We start from the raw sequence: 19,855 nt of genomic DNA on the forward strand, positions 1-19,855 counted from the left end.
TCTTGGCTGCTTGGATGGCTCTGAATTATTTTCTTTTCCAGAGCATCAGAGCACCTCTTCCGTGAAAAATCTTTTTTTTTTTTCCCAAATAAATGTCCCTGTGGTTCTGAAAAAATATGATCTTTTCCACTAAGGTCAGGCACAATGGTAGGCTCTGGGAATGCAGCACTAAAGATGGAGTTTCCCTTGGGGGAACAGGCGGTCCAGTAGGAATAGAGATGAGTCACATTGCTTGCTTTTCGTAAGATATGTTAACCTTTGCTTGCATAGCAGGTATGTGTGGGATCTGCTGTTTTGCCACTGTTCAGTGCAGCAGTCCAAATGTGTATCAATATACTGGATTCTGAAGCCTTTTTTTCTTTTAAATCATACTACCCAGGTCTGGCGTCCAAATAAGATTAAACTGTACTCTTCACAGTTACGTACGTCTAAAGACAGTGTTTCTGGTAAAGCAAGCAGTTCATTCCCAAGAGGATGAAATCTGTCATCTGTATAAAATTGACCTCTTCCCAGGGCCTATGGCCCACATGACTCCCTTTACCAAATGATGTTGAGGGTCTCTGGAGTGTGGGCACTGGAGACAGTGGGCAGCAGACAAACCCCGCCCTTGTCAATTCTGTGTTCTAATAAGAAAAAGACACAAAAACATGTTTACAAAAAAGTACAGAGTCTCAGGTTGGCCAGAGCTGCATAAGGGCCAGCAGATGAAGGAGAAAGGGGTCTTGGGAAGGAGATGTTTGAGTAGAAATGCCGAGGAGGTGACGGAGCAGGCCAGAGGAGATCTGGGAAGAGCCTTCGTGGCAGAGGGAGCAGCATGATTGGAATAGCAGGGACACCGGAGTGCCCTTAGCAGAGGGAATAACGGGGAGGTTGGCAGATCACGAAGTCTGAGGTGGAGGGCCTGAGAGGCAGGCTTCTGCTGTCTCTGTGCAGTCAGCTAGCACTGCCACTGGAACTTGCCACGGCGCTGCTGATTTTCTTTCTCATCATTTTTTTTAGGTGCAGATGAAGGATTTTCGGTTTTCTTACAAGTTTAAAATGGCCTGTAAGGAGGATGTGTTGAAACTTTGCCCCAACATAAAAAAGAAGTATGTAGCTTTTAATTGATTGATTCTGCTTCCCTAAACTCTACGAATGTCCTGTGCACTGGTAGGATTAGCCTTGGAGGCCTGCACACTCCCTTGGTAGTATGGCTACGCACTTGGGTTGTGTGGCCACATGATCTTCATAGCTGCATGCAGCCACGGGGATGGTGGCGGTTCTGACACAGAGAGCCTGGAGGCTAATGGGGAGATTTTAATGTCTGCAGGTACAGGCCGTCTGAAGAGGCAGTTTCAGGTTGCTACTTAGAGAAGCAGGTTACAGTATGAGTAAGAGGTTAACTGACTTCCAATATCATTCCATTATGTTAACTCTTTAGGAGAGCAACAGGGGCTTTTACTGAATTAGAAGTCTAGTGAGGAAACAAAAACTTGACCCATTTAATACTTCAGTCTCAGGCACCTGAGTGGCTCAGTCGGTTAGTCGTCCCACTTTTGATTTCAGCTCAGATCATGATCATCATGGTTAATGAGTTCAGGTCCCGCATCTGTCAGTGCAGAGCCTGCTTGAGATTCTCCCTTTTCTCTGCTCTTCCCCTGCTCACACTGGCTGCCTCTCAAAAATAAACATTAAAAAAAAAAAGAATTAGGTCTTAATGAAGAGAGTAATGGGCTTTTACAGCATGACTGCCTGAATTCTTCTATCGTACTCTGCAAAGGCATGTTTCTAGAACACATCTCTCTCCCTCATAAATCAAGTTCCCATTTTGCTCAGGGTTCTATACCTGTCAGGAATGAATTTCACAGCTCATCAAAGAAAGACACAGTCTAGAGTTAAGAGCAGCATTCCTCTCTGGTTGCATGTTTTTAACAAAGCAAGCATTAAACTGTCCTCAGGTCCCCTCTCTGGCCTAGTCTGTCAGAATTGTAGTCCGTCTTCCGATATTTGTGACATACAGAGTCAGATTACTGCTTTTAGCGTTCTGTAATCACAATGAGACGTCTAGAAAAGGCATTCAGAAACATGGTAAAGGGGGCCAGGCATTCTGGAGTGTTGATGGGGCCCCTGCCCCAGCCCAGCTCTTGGCTCTCTGCCCTCATGTGGCCCAGTCAGTCTCAGCCTTGTCCTTTCCTTGGCAGGGTGGACGTGGTGATCTGCCTGAGCACCACCGTGCGCAATGACACTCTACAGGAAGCCAAGGAACACAGGGTGTCCCTGAAGTGCCGCAAGCAGCTGCGGGTGGAAGAGCTAGAGATGGTAATGCCTCGTAGCACAGCCTCTGGTCCCAGAAACGCGTCGGCGGGGTCTAGAAAGTTGGGTGAAGGGTGAGGGCAAATTGAAAGATTTTAGCCACTATTATGATTGTTAGGACTTGGAGCCTTGTGCTTAAAATCTTACCATGTGACAGCTTCTTGCTTCACTTTTCCTAACTGATAAAGTACTTTTACCACACATAACTGGAAGCTCACTGTAGGACAGGCTGTAAGTATGGGATGCGATTCGTGCATCAGTAATGTTTTCAAGGATCAAGGGCCTCTCCCTGTTCGCTCTGCTGGTCGTGGCACCACCTTCATGGTAAGGCTGCTTTCAAGCCTCAACATGGCTGCCTGCGGCGGCTCTGGCCTCCTGCTCCACGTCATCTCCAGCAGGAGAGTAGAACAGGAGAGACTCCTCCTTCCCCCACAGCCTGTTGCCAGATTCTTCCCTCAATTTGCTATGTCAGCTGGAGATCTGTGCCCACTCCCTGACCAGCAGCCGTCTCCAGGGGGCTGCGTGCCCCAAACAGCTTACAGAGCACGAGGTACAACAGTTACTGGCGAGGCAACAGCAGTGTGCGTGCTAAGGGGAAACTTCTTACTTTGCATTTGACGTTAAGCTAAACAGCGTGGTCTGTATTGTGAATTCTACTTATTTCACTTCAGTCTAAACAAAAACTAAAATCTAGTAATGAGCATCAAACACCAGTAATATTGCAGAAGTTGCGTTACCAGATTTTCACATAGGGTGGGAGTGATTCAGTGGTAATTATGTGTAGGTGGAGCTCTCCTCGATGTCCTATGGTAATTGAGACTTTGGACCTCACTTTTTCAATAAAATAATAGAAGTAGAACCCTACATTTATGTAATGCTTTAATTTTCTGAAGTGGTTTTCACATCATATTATCTTACTTCATTTCACAGCAGTTATTTGAAGGGGCCAGGGTAGGTGACAGGTTTTTGTTTTGCAAAGAAAGTCCAAGGCCATCTAGCTAGTTAGCGCAGAACTGAAACCAAATCCCAGCTCTCCTTTTACTGTGGTGGCCCCACTGCTGCTATTTCATCGTGTAGAAGTTGTGGTCACTAGCCAAGATCCGGTCAACACACGAATATGTAGAACACCTAACATCTCCAGTTTAGAATAAGCTCACTTTGCATGCTGGCTCCGTCCCACGCAGACAGAGGACATCCGTCTGGAACCAGATCTGTATGAAGCTTGCAAGAGTGACATCAAGAACTACTGTTCTACTGTGCAGTATGGCAATGCTCAGGTAACTATCTGTTTTTATTAATTGTGAAAATGTAAAGGTAACACTTTGGGGCACCTGGGTGGCTCCGTTGGTTAAGTTTCTGAATTTTTATTTCAGCTCAGTTGATGATCTCATGGTTCGTGAGTTTGAGCCCCACACTGTGCTCTCCGCAGGCTGAAATGAGCCTCCTTGGGATTCTCTTTTTCCCTCTTTCTGTCTCTCTGTCCCTCCCCTGCTTGTGTGCTTGTACTCTCTCTCTCTCTCTCTGTCTCTGTCTCTCTCAAAATAAATAAACTTAAAAGAAAAAAAGAGGGGCCACCTGAGTGACTCACTCATTAAAGTTGTCTAACTTTTGGTTTTGGCTCAGGTCATGAGATGATAGTTCATGGGTTCCAACCCCACGTCAGGCTCTACACTGACAGCACAGAGCCTGTTTGGGGTTCTCTGTCTCTCTCTCTACCCTTCCCCACCCCACAATCTCTCCCTGCCCTTTTTCTCAAAATAAATAAATAAACTTAAAAAAATACAGAAAAGAAAATGTGAAGGTAACATTTTAGTAGTAAATTATTTGCTGGTGGAATGGGCCTCATCACATTCTGTCCAGCTAAATCATCCCCTCCTAAGCTATACCAGACTTTTCCCAAAGGAAGTTCCTTACCTGCATTCCTTTTGTTCTCCTGTTTGTTCTCTTCCCTCTTTACCTTGTCCTTCCCCATTTTGTCTGCCTAAGAAGCTCTTCACAATCCTCCAAATGCCTCCTCCTCTCTATAGCTTTTTTAACACTGTGCACCTCCCTTACTCTGTGCCCATTGTACAGAAGTTCTTAACTGCAAGTCACATAGGAATCACCTGGAAACTGTTTCTTTAATGCACAGAACTGGGCCCTATCCTGAATTAGTCAGAAATGAAGTACAAGCAAGTGATTTTTTTTTTTCCTTTTAATGTTTGTCCAGTGACTCAGTTATGCCTCTAGTTCAGGGTATTGCCCTGAGAGCATCACACTGGCGCTTTAGCCTTTGAGATAGTGGCTTCATTATCATCTTGTATCGGCTATTGCTGGTGTCTGTCTCACTCTCGTGTCTGTGCAGATCATCTACTCTGAATTTTCTCTTTATCTTTAATGATCCTTAATTCCGCTGGCATGTAATCAGGGATGGGTTTTTTAAAACTTCTTTACCCCAGTTGACTGAGTCTCAGAATGCATGTTTTTCTCAGTTTGGGAAAATTCTCAATTATTATTTTTTTTCCAAATACTGCCTTGCTTTTCCTTCCTTCTGGAACTTATATTGGACCATTGGAACATCTGAATCTGACCTCCATGTCTCTTCACTTTTTCTTTCATACTTGCCATTTCTTTGTTTTTTGTACTGCATTGAGGTAATTGCTCAGGTCTACCTCGCAGCTTAAAGATACGTTCTTCAGCTCTGTCCACTCTGTTTTTAGAGAGACCACCAGTTAGGGTTTTGGTTTTTGTTTCCAAAATCTGTAATTGGTTCTTTTCATAACCATCTGTTCTTGATGCTGGTTTACCATTTCTTTCTGTATTGTTCTGAAGATATTAAATATATTTTTTTAATTGTTCTCTTTTTTCTCTCACTTATTTGGTGATTCTTGGTTGTTCTTGAGGATTTCATACAGGTTTCAGACTTTATGCTACTGCTCTAGTTCCTGCAGATCCCATCTATGCTTATTTATTTTCGAGAGAGAGAGAGGAAGACACAGAGTCCATAGCAGGCCCCAGGATCTGAGCTGTCAGCACAAAGCCTGACTCAGGGCTCAAACTCACAAACCGTGAGATCTTGACCTAGCCAACGTCAAGGCTTAACCAACTGAGCCACCCAGCTGCCCCTCATTTTTTTTTTTTAATAATATCTAAAAGGTTGGTGTAGAGAAGAGGCGATTTCAGAATATACTTAATTTACTATCTTAAAATCCATCATGTGACACTTTATGCTTCTATGTTAACCCACTTTTTTTTTAATGTTTATGTATTTTTGAGAGAGCAAGAGACAGATTGCAAGTAGGAAGAGGGTCAGAGAGAGAAGGAGATACAGAATCTGAAGCAGGCTCCAGGGTCTGAGATGTCAGCACAGAGCCCGACACGGGGCTCAAACTCATGCACTGTGAGATCATGACCAGAGCCAAAGCTGGATCCCCAACACTGAACCACCTGGTACCCCTCATCTTTTTTTTTTTTTAGATGTTAATTTTTTGAGAGAAATGGAGGTGGGAGGAGAGAAAGAGAATAGAATTCCAAGCAGGCTTCGTAGTGTCAGAGCAGAGCCTGATGCAGGGATTAATCCCGTGAACCATGAGATCATGACCTTAGCTGAAATCCAGAGTCAAATGCTTAACTGACTGAGCCACTCGTTTGTTTGTTTATTTATTTATTTTGTCTTGTTTATTGTAATTGTTGATAAAAGTTTGCCCTGTGAGACTGTATTTATCAGGGGTGAGGACTTGGCCTCATTCATACCTGTCATCTAATAGTCAGTTCTCATGTGGTAAATGGTGAGTGACACTGAACTGCCTAACTTGTGCCTACTGACTAGTCAGAGATATTGCTCCAGAGAAAGGCAGAGCTCTAAATGTGTGCTCCAAAAGGAATCTTGACAAAGAAGAGCTAGAGGGCAGAGGAAGCCAACACTCTTGAGTGGGTTTCCTTCCCTTCAGCCGCCAGTGCAGCCTGCTCAACTCATCCATTATTTTTATACAGTTTGGTTCACTATTAGCCCTGAAGCTATAAATCTGTGAGTATAATTCTCCTTGGTGAGGAAATTCTGATTCCTCTTACGTCGGAATTAGGAATGGAATGAAAGAGAGGGGACACACTAAAAACTGAATGCTGCAGCCAGAACACATGGATTATCAATCCCCAATACCTCCCTTAACTTGACCATAATTCTTATGCCCTAGATTATTGAATGCCTGAAAGAAAACAAGAAGCAGCTAAGTACTCGTTGCCACCAGAAAGTTTTTAAGCTACAGGAGACAGAGATGATGGACCCAGAACTAGACTATACGCTCATGCGAGTCTGCAAGCAAATGATAAAGGTAAGGGATCCACAACTAGGCGCTAAGCACAGGGTAAATAAAAATCACAATATAAGCTTCTTTAAACTTTGGGGCAAAATTGTATAATCTTTCCACTCAACCTCTTTTATACAGAGGGGACAGTGGTTCTCATGGTGTGGTCCCTAGCCCAGCTGCACATCGTTGCCTGGGATCTTATAAATGCTTGGGCCTCACCATCTACCTACTGAATCGGAAACTCTGGGAGCAGAGCTGTCAGCTCTAACAAGCCTTCCAGTTGATCGTGATGCAGGCTCAAGTTTGAGAACCACTGAGCTAAGCTAATTGACCTCACTTTGACCTAAGGCACAAATAAATAGATACCCAGTAAATCTATGATTGGTTTTGAGGACAGATAATGGTAGGTATATTGAGAAAGTCACCACCAAATGTCCTGATCATCCACCTACCACAGTCAAAAGGTTTTTCTGTTCTACAAGTTCTTTTATTTCATATATTTCTCCAATGAATGTTCGTTGCGACCAGGCTAACTTGAGAACCCAGATGCCAGTTCCTAGTTGTATCCACATGTATGATGAAATTACATTTAAGATTCTGATACCCTTAAAGTAAAATAAATGAAAATGCTTTATTAAAATAGAATGTTACTTAAAAAATACTACTTTAAAATAAAATGTTCCTTTTCCCTCTATCAGATAACCAAATAGAATTGTGAAAGTTAGAAATGTCTTTTAGCTGGGCCTGGTAGATTGAGTCCTTTGTAAAAGCTGAAATGTCAGGCTCTAAACCGAGGGAATTTTGTAAGATTTTGATGACTTATAATAAAAATCAATCAGCAATGTATATTAAGATATCAGTAGACTGTAATTAGCAGATACACTATTGATTAGCAGATAGAGGTGGAATTTCTTACTCGTCCAAAATGGATCTCGGACTTCAAGGACACTAAGTGTACAGGGGCCAGCCCTACCACACAGTTTGGTAGAATTAAAGCCCCCATAGTTAAAAGATGAACTAGGCAATCCTTGCCCCACATTCCTGTTCATATTGATTGGTGGGTAATTTTTAAATTTCCTATTGGGATTGGGTAGATAAGGCTTGAGGGTTCCTGGGCCAACTGGTACAATGTTATGTTTGTACTTAAACAATATTTAAGATCACGAGTTGCCATGTAATGTAACATAGCTATGCGGGTACAGAATCAATCAACCCTGTGCAAAATAGGAAACCGTGAGGGAAGTGGGAAGAAATGTGAGAGAGAGAGTAGAGAATCGATGAAGGGAAGGTTGAAGCTGGGTGTTTATTCAGGCTTAGCCATTTCTCTTGTACCAAGTGATATCTTCAAGCTGATTTGGTCATTAGCTTACCAGTAGATGGAATAGTGATACAGATGGTGTTCATTGCCATATTTGGGTAACTACGTTTGTAAATCTTTGTTTCTTGCAGAGGTTCTGTCCAGAAGCAGATTCCAAAACCATGTTGCAGTGCTTGAAGCAAAATAAGAACAGTGAATTGATGGATCCCAAATGCAAACAGATGATAACCAAGCGCCAGATCACCCAGAACACAGGTAACATCATGACTTGGCTTTCCTGGTCCCAGTGAGTGTGCCTTAAATGGAGCTGAGTCGACATATATCTGACTAATTGAACTACAGATATTTTGTTGCCCATGGATTTCAAGGAAAGAGTCTGGATGTAACAAGGAAAATTAACATCTTCTTCCTTCAAAGATTATTTGGAAGACTTCCTATGAAAGTCATAGGAAGGAGGAGACAGAGGTAGTCAAGGCTGGAGTTCTTTGAAAGTCTAGAGATTTAACAAAACTTCATGCATGTGGCAGGAAAATAAATGGGTAATGTTTTTTAGAACAGAGAAATTTCAGCTGAGTTGCAAAACCTTTTATCATAGTGGGCAAGATGAGTCAAATATGTTTTCCAAAACATCTGTTAAGGGTAAGATTAATGATGGCTGCTTGACTTTTGCAAGGACTACTAAAAGAGTACTGGTACTGGCAGACCCTGCAGACTTGCTGCAAAGTAGAATTCCTGGGTCTCCATCTCCACATCTACCCTTTCAGTAAATCATATTGCTGATTAAAAAACAGTGTAGTCAGGACTCCTGGGTGGTTCAGTGGGTTGAGCGTCCAGCTCTTGATTTCAGCTCAGGTTATGATCCCAGGGTCTTGGGATGAGCCCTGTGTTGCGCTCTGCACTGAATGTGGAGCCTGCTTAATATTTTCTCTCCCTCCCTCCCTCCCTCCCTCTCTCTCTCTCTTAAAAAATAAAATCGTGCCCAGAAGATGTTTTTTAAAATTTTTTAAATAAAAACAGTGTTGTGAATGCTCAGTAAATGTTTAGTGAATAAACAAATCCATGGTTTACTTGTCATTAACATAATATGCACCCTTTTAAAAGGTAGATCTTTAATTTGTGAATCCAGGTGGAATATTTTATCACATACTTAATGACTTCCCACTCTAGATTACCGCTTAAACCCCGTGTTAAGGAAAGCCTGTAAAGCTGACATTCCTAAATTCTGCCATGGTATCCTGACTAAGGCCAAGGATGATTCGGAACTGGAAGGTCAAGTCATCTCTTGCCTCAAGCTGAGATATGCTGACCAGGTAAACAGTCCTGAGTTCTCCACAGACGTGTGTTTATAGAGGCCCCTCTACTTAGGAGTAGAAGCCCCTACTTACTTCTTCTTGGAAGCCCCTAGCTTACTCCTACTTTGCCAAGACCTTTTTCATACCTTCCCAAACCAGCAACCAAATAAAAAGCTGAAGCTGTCTGATAGGCTGATGAACGCTCCTTTTGTCACATATAGCGGCTCTCTTCAGACTGCGAAGACCAGATCCGGATTATTATCCAGGAGTCTGCTCTGGATTACCGACTAGATCCTCAGCTCCAGCTACACTGCTCAGATGAGGTAGGATTTGGATGGTTGTGAACAGAGTTGATCAGAGAAATGTTTATGGGAGAAAAGTTCTGTACTGTCTTTCCCTTCAGCCCTGAATCCAGGTTAGTTGCAGGCCCATTTTCTGGACTTTTCATTGTTTGAGTGTCTGGTTCCCGGTGACACTGAATTAGACTTAACATTGGTCCTATCACTATACAGTTTGGTTCTGTAATTCTTTATTGTACTAGAGTGTTCTTTTACTATATCTGTCTCCGTATAGTTTGTTCTTCCCTTCTCCTTATTCTGATGCTCAACGTACAGTTCCCCAAGACTTGCCAGAAAGAGAAAGTGCTCCTGGGGCGCCCAGGGGCTCAGTTGGTTAAGTGTCTGACTTCAACTCAGGTCATGATCTCATGGTTAATGAGTTAAAGCCCCACATTGGGCTCTATGCTGACAGATCAGAGCCTGAAGCCTGCTTCAAATTCTGTGTCTCCCTCTCTCTCTGCCCCTCCCCATCTTGCAGTCTGTCTCTCTCAAAAATAAATAAATAAATGTTTAAAAAAAAAAAAAGAAAGAAAGTGCTCCTGTAATAGTGCTAAAGAAATACCTGTCTTTGGACTTTATTTGACTTCCTAGCTAGGAAAGCCCATGTGGAGAACTGTGTTCAACATATATCAGTTTTAGGGGATCATAGCTAAAGATTTTTTTTTAATGTTTTAATGTTTTATTTATTTTTGAGAGAGAGAGAGAGACAGCATTAGCAGGGGAGGGTCAGAGAGAGAGGGAGACAGAGAATCTGAAGCAGGCTCCAGGCTCTGAGCTGTCAGCACAAAGCCCAATGCAGCGCTCAAGCTCATGAACCATGAGATCATGACCTGAACGGAAGCCGATGCTCAACCGACTGAGCCACCCAGGTGCCCCACTAAAGATTTTTTAAAGAGGCTTACTCACAGGTGTCCAACGAAGACTAAGTTTGTAATCTTTGGTGTGGACTGTGTTTTAGGACCCCTTTGTGTATGTGTCTGTATGTGTGTTGTGAATCTAAGTTGACTCTAAAACTTTATAAATGTCAAGCATTTGCTTTTAGTATTTCATCTAGCTATATAACCTTCCTCCTGTGGAATCAAGGAATAGCCTTCTTTGTCCTGGGACAATCTGACTCAAATGTCAGGGTTGACAGTATTAACGTCAGTATACTCATGAGTTTTTGACTCTGTGTGCCAGTCCTTGTGACAGTGAATGGAGCCTAGCGTCTCATCCAGTATGGAGGGCGGGGCATGAAGTCCAGCAGGAGACTCTTCGAGAAGACATCCAGATCAGTGGGAGGGTCACCACATCTGTAGGTTTCAGAGACCAGTTTTCTGGTGAGAGCAGAGATGGCCTTGTGCTTTGTGTCTCTGGAACAGATCTCCAGTCTGTGTGCTGAGGAAGCAGCTGCCCAGGAGCAGACGGGTCAAGTAGAGGAGTGCCTCAAAGTGAACCTGCTCAAAATCAAAACGGACGCGTGCAAGAAGGTAGTGCCGCCAGGGGCCTTGTTTCCCTGCCTGCTCTTCACAAAACTTTTTCTTCCCTTCTGATGCAGTAGTCTGCGCATGTTAGCAGGAGCATCTCACCTTCCTTCCCAGAATTATCTGCTCTTCCTTCTTAGGAAACTTTCATTGGATTCTTGACAATTAATCACCTGTAACTTAAATATTCTTCCACATGTACTGACTGTTGATGAACATGTCTGATCCCCGTGGTGAGGCTGTGGTTTAAGGGCCCTGTGGGTGCAGTCCCAAAAGCAAAATGGCAAGTCCAGTATATCAGTACTTATACTGTATTCATAAAAATCATTTCAGAAATTGCATATAAAACAAAGTCATTTCAGGAATTGCATATAAAACAAAGTTATCAAAACATATCTTGGAAAATTGCAAATGAAATAATATATTTGATTTTTTAAAAAGCTTTGTCTTTTTTTGAAAAGTGTTTCAGTGATGTCATTTTTGAGTCACTGAATATTGTACATATTTCATCTGCTGAAATGTTTCTGATTCCACACAGCCTGAGGAATGATGGGAGTTGGCTAAAAGCTAAATACAGATGTTTTCCTTGGACTACTTTGTCATCAGATGATCCCATTTAAATTTAAAGAGGACTTGTTTGAGTAGTATTTGAGTTTTGTTTTTTGTTTTCTTGTTTTTATTATTGTTGTCTTACAGGGCCTAAAGTCTTTCTTTAGAGAGCAAACTAGTTTTTATTTAAGAAAGCATTTTTGGCCTGTCATTACCTCCTGTTCTTTCAAGGATAAATGGAAAGTCTGCAGAGCTGATGTCACTTCCATCATGTTTATGTTCCTCTTGTTCAGGACATGTTTAAACTCAGTAAGAATTATTCTTGCAGTAAAAGTTCTGCTCTGTCAATTTTTTTTTTTTATCTTTTGAGGATAATGGCGGTAAAGGGAAACATTTTACAAACATTTTTCTTTAATGGCTGGGAGTTTTAAAACTCTGGTTTTTAAACTTCATGTTTTCATTCTTCCTAAAGGAAGAAAACAGCTGTATCATGCCAACTAATATAAACACTAGCATTTAGTGTGCAGTAGTACAGCACACCAGACTGCCAGCAACGTACATCTAATCTGATAGCCCTCACTTCATTTAGCACACAGCTTGCTCACACTAGGCCTCTGAGTGTGTTGATTGAATGGAATCAGTTGCTAAAAATCTGCATTCTTTGTGCCATCACCACATTGCCCCTTATCTCAGAGTAAGTTCTGTTGTTAACCCGTACCCTTCCCTTCTTGACTTTACTCTCCATATGTAAAGTATTTGCAGATAACAAATCTGATGTATTTCCTCTTTAAAAGCTTGCTCTACGATGATTTTCCCTAGGAAGTGTTAAACATGCTGAAAGAAAGCAAAGCAGACATCTTTGTGGACCCGGTTCTTCATACAGCGTGTGCCCTGGACATTAAGCACCACTGTGCAGCCATTACCCCTGGCCGAGGGCGTCGTAAGTCACTGTTCACTCTGGCCCTCTCTGAACTCCCTTGGAGGAGCACAGACTCCCTCTGAGACAGCACCTGCAGCCACTCTGTTCTATAGCTGCGGCACAACCACAGACAGCATCCTCTGGGGGCCTGGTTGATGCCAGGACTCGGCTTTTGCGGCAGAATGAATTTGGGAATGAGTAATCCTGCAGGTTTGAACTGACCTAGCCATAACGAGAGGTAAAGATGTGATGAAGAGGGAAGGTTGAGTTATTTTTCAGGGAAGCAAAAAAGTCATCATCATGGCCCTCTTCCCTCTTGTCCAAACTAGAGCAGCTTCATCAGCTTGCCCAGTGGCCCCACTGGGTGGATCCTGGGTAGGTACAAGAAAATTGTTTCTGAGCCAGACATGCCAAATAAAATGGGAAGGTTTTAAGGGCCTCTGGGCAGCTAGCCCCTTAGAAGCTCAACATCATTTTTCTCCATGTTAAATCTTGGGTGAAATTTCCTAGAATGGATTTAATTTTGTGTAGCCTGCAAACTTGAATTCTCTGGTGATGAGGTGCCCTTCTCTTCCATCTTACAGAGATTTCTGTTCTGTATAGTTTTAGACTCTTCTTATCCCTTTTCTTCCACAGAAATGTCCTGCCTCATGGAGGCCTTAGAGGATAAGCGGGTGAGGTTACAACCTGAGTGCAAAAAACGCCTCAATGACCGGATTGAAATGTGGAGTTACGCAGCAAAGGTAATGCCCAGGAGAATCTCCTGAAGTGGCCGTCTCTGTCCATTCCCCAGATAGTCCATCGGTCTTTTTGTCCTGGTTGCGAGACAAGCCAGAAGTGTATTGAAAAGTCTGTCGGTGCCTCGGATGCCACCCTGGCTATCTCTGAGCCTGCAGCCAGCGTCTCCGTTGGCCAGTGTCCACAGGCTTTGCCAGGGCCACTGTGTTCTCCTCAGTTGCCCATAGTCCACCATGGAAAAGCGAGTCACCTGAAGGATGGGATAAAAGCCAGCCATCCAGAGAGAACCCAGAAATCCTACTCAGGGGAAACCAAGCAGGCTGGCCACTGTTGTCTTAAAGCTCATTTTTCTGATTTTAGACAGTGTTTGGCAGGAGCATATGTGTGTGGGACTAGCCCTAGCCCTAGCCCTCAGCTAGGCTGAGACAGGAATGCTAACAGGGTAGAGAGATGTCGGGACAGGTGAATGTGTGTGGTGCCCAGGCAGATGCGCTGGGGGAGATTCTTCCTGAAAAAATTCATTTGCAGTTGCCTTAGATCAAGAAAGTGGTCATGAAGACCCCCCTCCTTCTTGGCCAGTTCCTCCTGTCACCCACGTGAAAGGTCAAGGGTACCAGGCACACAGGAAAGACCACGAAAAGTCTTCACACCTAGATGTAAGGGAAATGAAGAGGGGATCATAGCTGTCAACATAACACATATGCCCCCTACCCTGCCTCCCAAGGAACGAAGTTGGCTTGGAAGCCATCAATTAGATGAGGCATCAGAGAGGCACCAAGTCTGTCTCCTCCTTCCGCACTGCTTCTGCCAGGGAGCTGCTAAGCATTGCTGCAGAGAGATTCGTGGCTTGTTTTGTGTCGACAGATGTCAGTGCTCAGATCACGTTAATCTGAAGCCTCCCCGCTCTGCTCTGTGTATGTGGGCTGAGCACAGAAGCAGACAGACGTAGCCAGGCATCTCTGGACACACCCTCTTGGGCACCCAGGCTAAGTTGAGACCCAAAAGAGCAGGTCCTTGTGCACCCAGGAAGCCTTTCAGCCCTGATTCTGCTACAGCAGGCTGCATAGAGAGCGGTCCATTCAGAAAAGCAGGGAGGAAGCCTGAGACCGAAAACTGGTGAGGCTGCAGAGCCTGTAATCACAGGAGCATGCAGCGTATTCAGTCAGCCTGAGTCATCCTCGCACATTGTTTCTAATTGCTTCTGATTTAATGGGGAGTGAAAAGAAGTCAGGATATAGAACCAGCATCCAACACAATCTCAACTGTTTGTTCTCTGTGTTTTTTAATAATACATCAGAATTCCTAAGAGCTTGTGTGACCTTTTGCAAGAAATCACCTCCCACCCCTTGGCCGGTGGGTCTTCATCTGTAAAATGGGAGGAATATAGTCTACTTTCAAGGATTGGTATGAGGACTAAATGACTGAAAACCTGTTGCGTGCTCTGCCAGGGCCTTGTGCGGCCAGGTCTTCAGTGTGAGGGCTGCTCTCCCGTTGGCAGGGGGCAGGGATGGTATGAGATGGATGATATGAGACCCACTTCTGTGTGGTTATCTGTGTTTTCTTGCTTTGTGCAGTAGATACATACCTTAGCATGATCAAGAAGAGGAATTGTAGCTCTGTGTTTGATTTTCTTGTCCCTTGTCCTCTCTCCCCAAAAGAAATGACATAAATTAAACTAGGAATTGAGAAGGGCAAGTTAGAACGAGCCCCGCCCCCAGCCCAGTTCTGTGTCCGAGGCCTATGCTGCTGTGTGTCCTTCCAGGTGGCCCCAGCTGATGGCTTCTCTGACCTCGCCATGCAAGTGATGACATCTCCATCAAAGAACTACATTCTGTCTGTGATCAGTGGGAGCATCTGTATATTGTTCCTGATTGGCCTGATGTGTGGACGTATCACCAAGCGAGTAACACGAGAGCTCAAGGACAGGTAGAGCCGCCTTGACCACCGAGGAACTGCCTGTCCAGTGCCCAGTTTGTACAGCTCTCCTGTATAGTGTACCCACTCACCTCGTTCTTGTAGGAGGTGGCATCAGCACCCATGTTAGAGCAGCAGCAGGGGTCCACTGCGTTGTCCCATCTCAGACTTCGCCCGTGTCCATGGTGTCCTCCTCCTTCTCGACCATTTGTGCAACAGCAGCACCTGGCCGCTTTGGTTATTGCCTTTGTTGGCAAATTTGGGTTTACCTGCCCATAGACAAGTCTCTCTCATACCAATGGAACTACCAGTACTTCCAGAAGCAACTTAACTGACCTGCAACTCAACTGATTTTTAAAAAACAAACAAACAAAAACCACCAAAAAAAAAGAAAAGAAAAAAAGAAATTTTTAAAGAAAGAAAAAATGTATATAGTTAAACGTCTCCAGGCTTGACTTGGGCAATGGGGTTATTTCTTCTGTGTGACTGTAAAATGAAGGCAGGACTTAAGGGGAAGACACACCACCCAATATGCTATCTAACTGGGATGTCTTGCTCATTTCTCGAAAGCACCTTTGGACCATCTGGGGGCCATGGACTTCACCGAGGAGTGGGAAACCACTGACCAGCCTGCTTTGGGTCTTTTTTTCTTCTGCTAAAACAGTGATGCCTTCCAGTTCCCACCTTAATAGAGCCACTGCTGGTCAGACCCCAAGGCCATGAGTATTCCTACCATCCCCTCCCTTCAGTGAGGTGAAGCAATCATGAGTTTCCCTAGGCCAAAGGCAGATGGGTTGGGGAGGAGATCAAAAGTGTGAAGCTTGTCAGAGGCTGGATTCTGAGTCCCAAGAAGGAGGATCCCAGGCATCTTCCTCCTCCACGCTAGCACAGGACTCAGTTATATTCAGATTGACCGTGCTGGGGACGGTAGTTAGTCTGGAAGGCCTGCCGGGAGGCAGGGACTGCAGCGGAGAGGGAGTTCAGGGCAGGAAGGGGGAGCAGGGATTGATTAACTTTGCTCAGTTTTTTTAGGCAACGGTGGAGATCAAAGACATGCTCTCAGGGTGTGACTGGCAGTCCAACCTGACCCTTCTGCAGGCTCAAGGTCACCTTCCCAGACAAGCTCCCTTATGCCTCTTTATGGAGAGGACTTGGAAAGTTATTACGTTAAAAGATGGAGTCTTTTCTCCGTTTTTTTTTTTTCCTTTCTGTCCATTTGCTACATACACCCACTGTAGTAGGCATTGGCTTAATGTTGTATTTGGATGAATCATTAGATACTGTACTTCCAGAATCTAGCTTTATGGAAGCAATCGTCCTGGCCAGCCTCCCTCATCCCTCCAGTGTGGGACGGCAGGTTTGGGGTATAAAAGGGGAGGAGTGCAGGCATCATGGTGCAACCTGGCACACCTTGGTTTGAGTTTGGGGCATGGAGTTAGAGTGGGTGCACAAGAGGGCGGCATGTACAGTAGGAGATATATTTATATAATATATATTTTATTAACCTGTTAGAAGTGCATAGAGTATTATAAATCACGTGCCTAAAACTGTCCACATAGACCATGGCACCCTTCCTTGCCCTGCCCCTCCTTTGCCACTGTCCACATGTGCTGCGGGACATATGCAACATTGTCTGCCCTGAAATGTGTTCCATACAAAGTGGGTCAGTTTGTGGATCGGTTGATTCAGATTTCTCCTTGTCTCATCTGACTGATGTATATTTGAATACTGTGGTTTTCTTCTTTTTCTTGTTGCTACCCTTCCGGCAGGCAGTGCAACCCAGAAGCCAGCTGTATCCCCTGCCTAGGGCACTGTCAGTCACCAAGGGGAGCAGCTATGCTGCTTGGTCCCCTCAGTCCTGCTCTTAGGGTCTGTCTGATTCTCAGCACCTGTCCTGGGATTCTTCCGAAACTTGAAACTCTTGGAGTCCGAGCAACATTACCCCTATGTTGGACTCGATTGAGCTGGTCCAGATAGTCCACCTCCAGGAGTTCCCACCTGGGCCATGGAGGCTTGGGATTGAGAGGGGATGTCCTTTAAACACAGGCCCCCACTAACCTGTCTGGCATGGTTTACAGGATAGAATATAACATTTACCGTTTGGTGAGTGTGTGGGTACCATCCTCTGTCTCTACATCCTCCCTCCTAATGTATGTAAAACAAAGCAGTAGTTTAAGGTGTCTCAACATTTTGCTTTGTCTGAAGCATATCTGGAAGCTTGAAAAGGAGTTTGATTATTGGCACATTTATCATCTTTAGAAATGATGAGAATAAAAGGGATAATTCTGCCAGTATTTTTATTGGTTTTGCTAGAACACATTTCACCATCCTGCTTGGAATAGCTTCATAAGACTGGTTCTTGAGAGTCCCGGGTAGTGTTCTGAGCAGTTTTCTACCTGCGGGGGCCCAGAACCATCTGAACCTGCAGCTCAGCTGTACCCATTCTGCCCCTCGTTTGGTGTAATCACACAGGTTCTGGGGCACCTCTGGTCACTGGCCTCATAGGTCAGTCATGGGTAAATAGTCGAGTTAGTCAAGAAGAGGAAACTGTGGCTCTAGGGGAGAAGCTGATGATGGACCTTGGCCTTTATCTCTTCTAATGTCTAGCCTTTGGACGGTAACAAGCCACTGGGGAGAGGGGGGGGTTCCAAGGTCAAGGCCTCAGGCATTTGCTGAAAATCCAGGTAACTCATCTGGCCTTGTTAGCTCACTCTGGGGTCTCAGGGAGTCCTTGTGCTAGCAAGATGCGCTGAGATGGGAGCATAGCAGAGGCTTGGGTTCTCTCCAGCAGGAGAGCCTTCCTCCTGCCCTGGAGACCCCCAGGCTGTCACTGCCAGCTCTGTGTGTCTGTGGGTCCAGTCAGCTTGCTCCGAACCAGTGCATCCTTAGAAGCCAGGGGATTCTGGTACTCAACAGGCATTGGCTCGAATTCACTTCAGGACTCTGGCTGTCTCATATCCTGCCCTTCCTGTTCTGGAGGACAGTGAGCAGCTCTGCCTGGGGGAGAGAGGGAGGGATATTCTGCTTTCCTCGAAGAGGTAGAATTGTCAGAGTTCACTTCTTCCAGTTTCCTGAAGTTAAGTCATAACAATCCAGTGGTAAAGAAGTCTGTAGTATCCATTTGCATATTACCAGACAAATGGCAAGGGACTTCTGTGCTGACTTCCCTCTGTCTTCCCAAGAGAACATTCACTATCATATGTGAGTATGACTTCTGGAAATGTCTCCCATTCTCCCCACCCCTAGACTTATGGCACAGCTTCTGTCCCAAAGATCCCCACTCAAGGGAGTCATCTGAGGGGAGAGAGATGGTTTCGTGGGCCTCCTTTCTTACGTGGTCTCAAGTTCTTCTGAGAAAAAGCTTTCGTTTCCCGTTTCTTCCCCTCCCCCACCAAATACTACCTGTTCTGCATATATAGCTTATTTTAAGCAAGCAGATATAGAGAAGGAAGCTGGAAGGGACCCTTGGCAGCCAGCCAACCCAGCCTGACCCATTCAACCTAAATTTTGGCCATAGAACAAAAAGAAGAATAGGGATGTTTTAATTGTGGTCATTTTGGTATATGTATTTGTATTTCAGGTTCTTAAGGATTTGGGAAACCTGAAAGGTACTTTTTATTTCCCCCGTTTTGGATAGCACCTATGTAGCTTTATCGATTGCAGCATTCTGGTACCCTGAGTTTCTCCTTGGCCTTCAGGGACACTTCTCTCTTTCACCTCCTCTCTACTGCTCCCTGATTCCCAAGGGCTGTGGGGCCACAGCTCCTGTTCCGTCTGCCTCTCTTTCTCTTATTTGTCTTTGTTTGGCTGTCTCTCTAATACACTTCTCTTGGTCCTCCTCTCCGTTAGGACCAGGGTCTCATGTTAGGCAATTGAGTCTGAAGCCAGGTCCCCCTTCTTGCCCTGACCTCAGGCAACAGTCATAGCAAACCCAGCCTGACTCTTCTGAGTGACGAGCTTCCCCTATCCATCTAGTGAGATCCCTATGGAGACCCGAGGACTGTTTGTCATCCGGAATACAAAGTGGGACTCTGTTTAGTCTGGTGGTGGCGAGATCCTGGCGGTGGTTCCCTCTTCTTTGCCCTCCCCGAGATCTGTCACGACAGACTGGCAGAGATGTTGTTGGGATACGTGCAGTAGAGAAGCCTCCTTGGGCAAGGAAAAAATTCAGATAGTGCCTCTATGTTCTGTTTTTGCCTTCCCCCAGCACGGAACCCATGGAACCTGGACCCCAGAGCCCAGCAGGCTGATGCCTGGAGCTAGGGGGGTTGGAGAGGCCCCGGGCAGACTGCAGTCAGTGCACAGGGTCAGGTGGCCAGCAGGACAGCTTGCAGCCGGAGCCTTCCTAAGCGGCTTCTGCTGGCACAGTATTCCCAGGTCAGTCCAAGCAGGAAAACAGACTGAACAGCAAATGCTGTGTGAGATCTTAGGCCTTGAACTTTTTTTTTTAAAGGAAGAGAAAATACAGAAAAGTAAAATTAATAAGCCTCTTTTGTAAATGATTTTTCTTTCTATATATAAACTCCTGGCAGTTCCTTGTTTTTACATGTTCATGCTGTGTAATTTTGAGATGTTACCAAGATCCTGAACATAATGTGCATTTTTTTCTGTACAGATGAAATGGGAGAATTTAATAAAGAGTTTGCAGGTTTTTACTTGTTAAATCTTCTCTGGTGACTGGGAGGACGTCCCCCCACCCCCACCAACCGCCTGCCCTGAGAGGAGCATCTTCTGAGCCACGCGCTT

At 44.7% G+C, this 19,855-nt stretch overlaps 1 protein-coding gene across 1 annotated transcript in view; it reads left to right on the forward strand.

The window, feature by feature from the left end:
- GLG1 (golgi glycoprotein 1) overlaps positions 1-19,773 on the forward strand; it is a 150,722-nt gene extending 130,949 nt beyond the window's left edge. Inside the window, exons 16-26 of the mRNA XM_029926345.1 lie at positions 1,000-1,088; positions 2,181-2,298; positions 3,477-3,569; positions 6,465-6,602; positions 8,028-8,151; positions 9,064-9,206; positions 9,410-9,511; positions 10,888-10,995; positions 12,358-12,478; positions 13,094-13,200; positions 14,958-19,773. Coding sequence (XP_029782205.1) covers positions 1,000-1,088; positions 2,181-2,298; positions 3,477-3,569; positions 6,465-6,602; positions 8,028-8,151; positions 9,064-9,206; positions 9,410-9,511; positions 10,888-10,995; positions 12,358-12,478; positions 13,094-13,200; positions 14,958-15,125 — 1,311 coding nt within the window. The 3' untranslated portion in view covers positions 15,126-19,773. The remainder of the gene's footprint in view (positions 1-999; positions 1,089-2,180; positions 2,299-3,476; positions 3,570-6,464; positions 6,603-8,027; positions 8,152-9,063; positions 9,207-9,409; positions 9,512-10,887; positions 10,996-12,357; positions 12,479-13,093; positions 13,201-14,957) is intronic.
- The last annotated feature ends 82 nt before the right edge of the window (positions 19,774-19,855 follow it).

The sequence above is a fragment of the Suricata suricatta genome, chromosome 16 (assembly GCF_006229205.1).
Source record: "Suricata suricatta isolate VVHF042 chromosome 16, meerkat_22Aug2017_6uvM2_HiC, whole genome shotgun sequence".
Lineage (NCBI taxonomy): Eukaryota > Metazoa > Chordata > Mammalia > Carnivora > Herpestidae > Suricata > Suricata suricatta.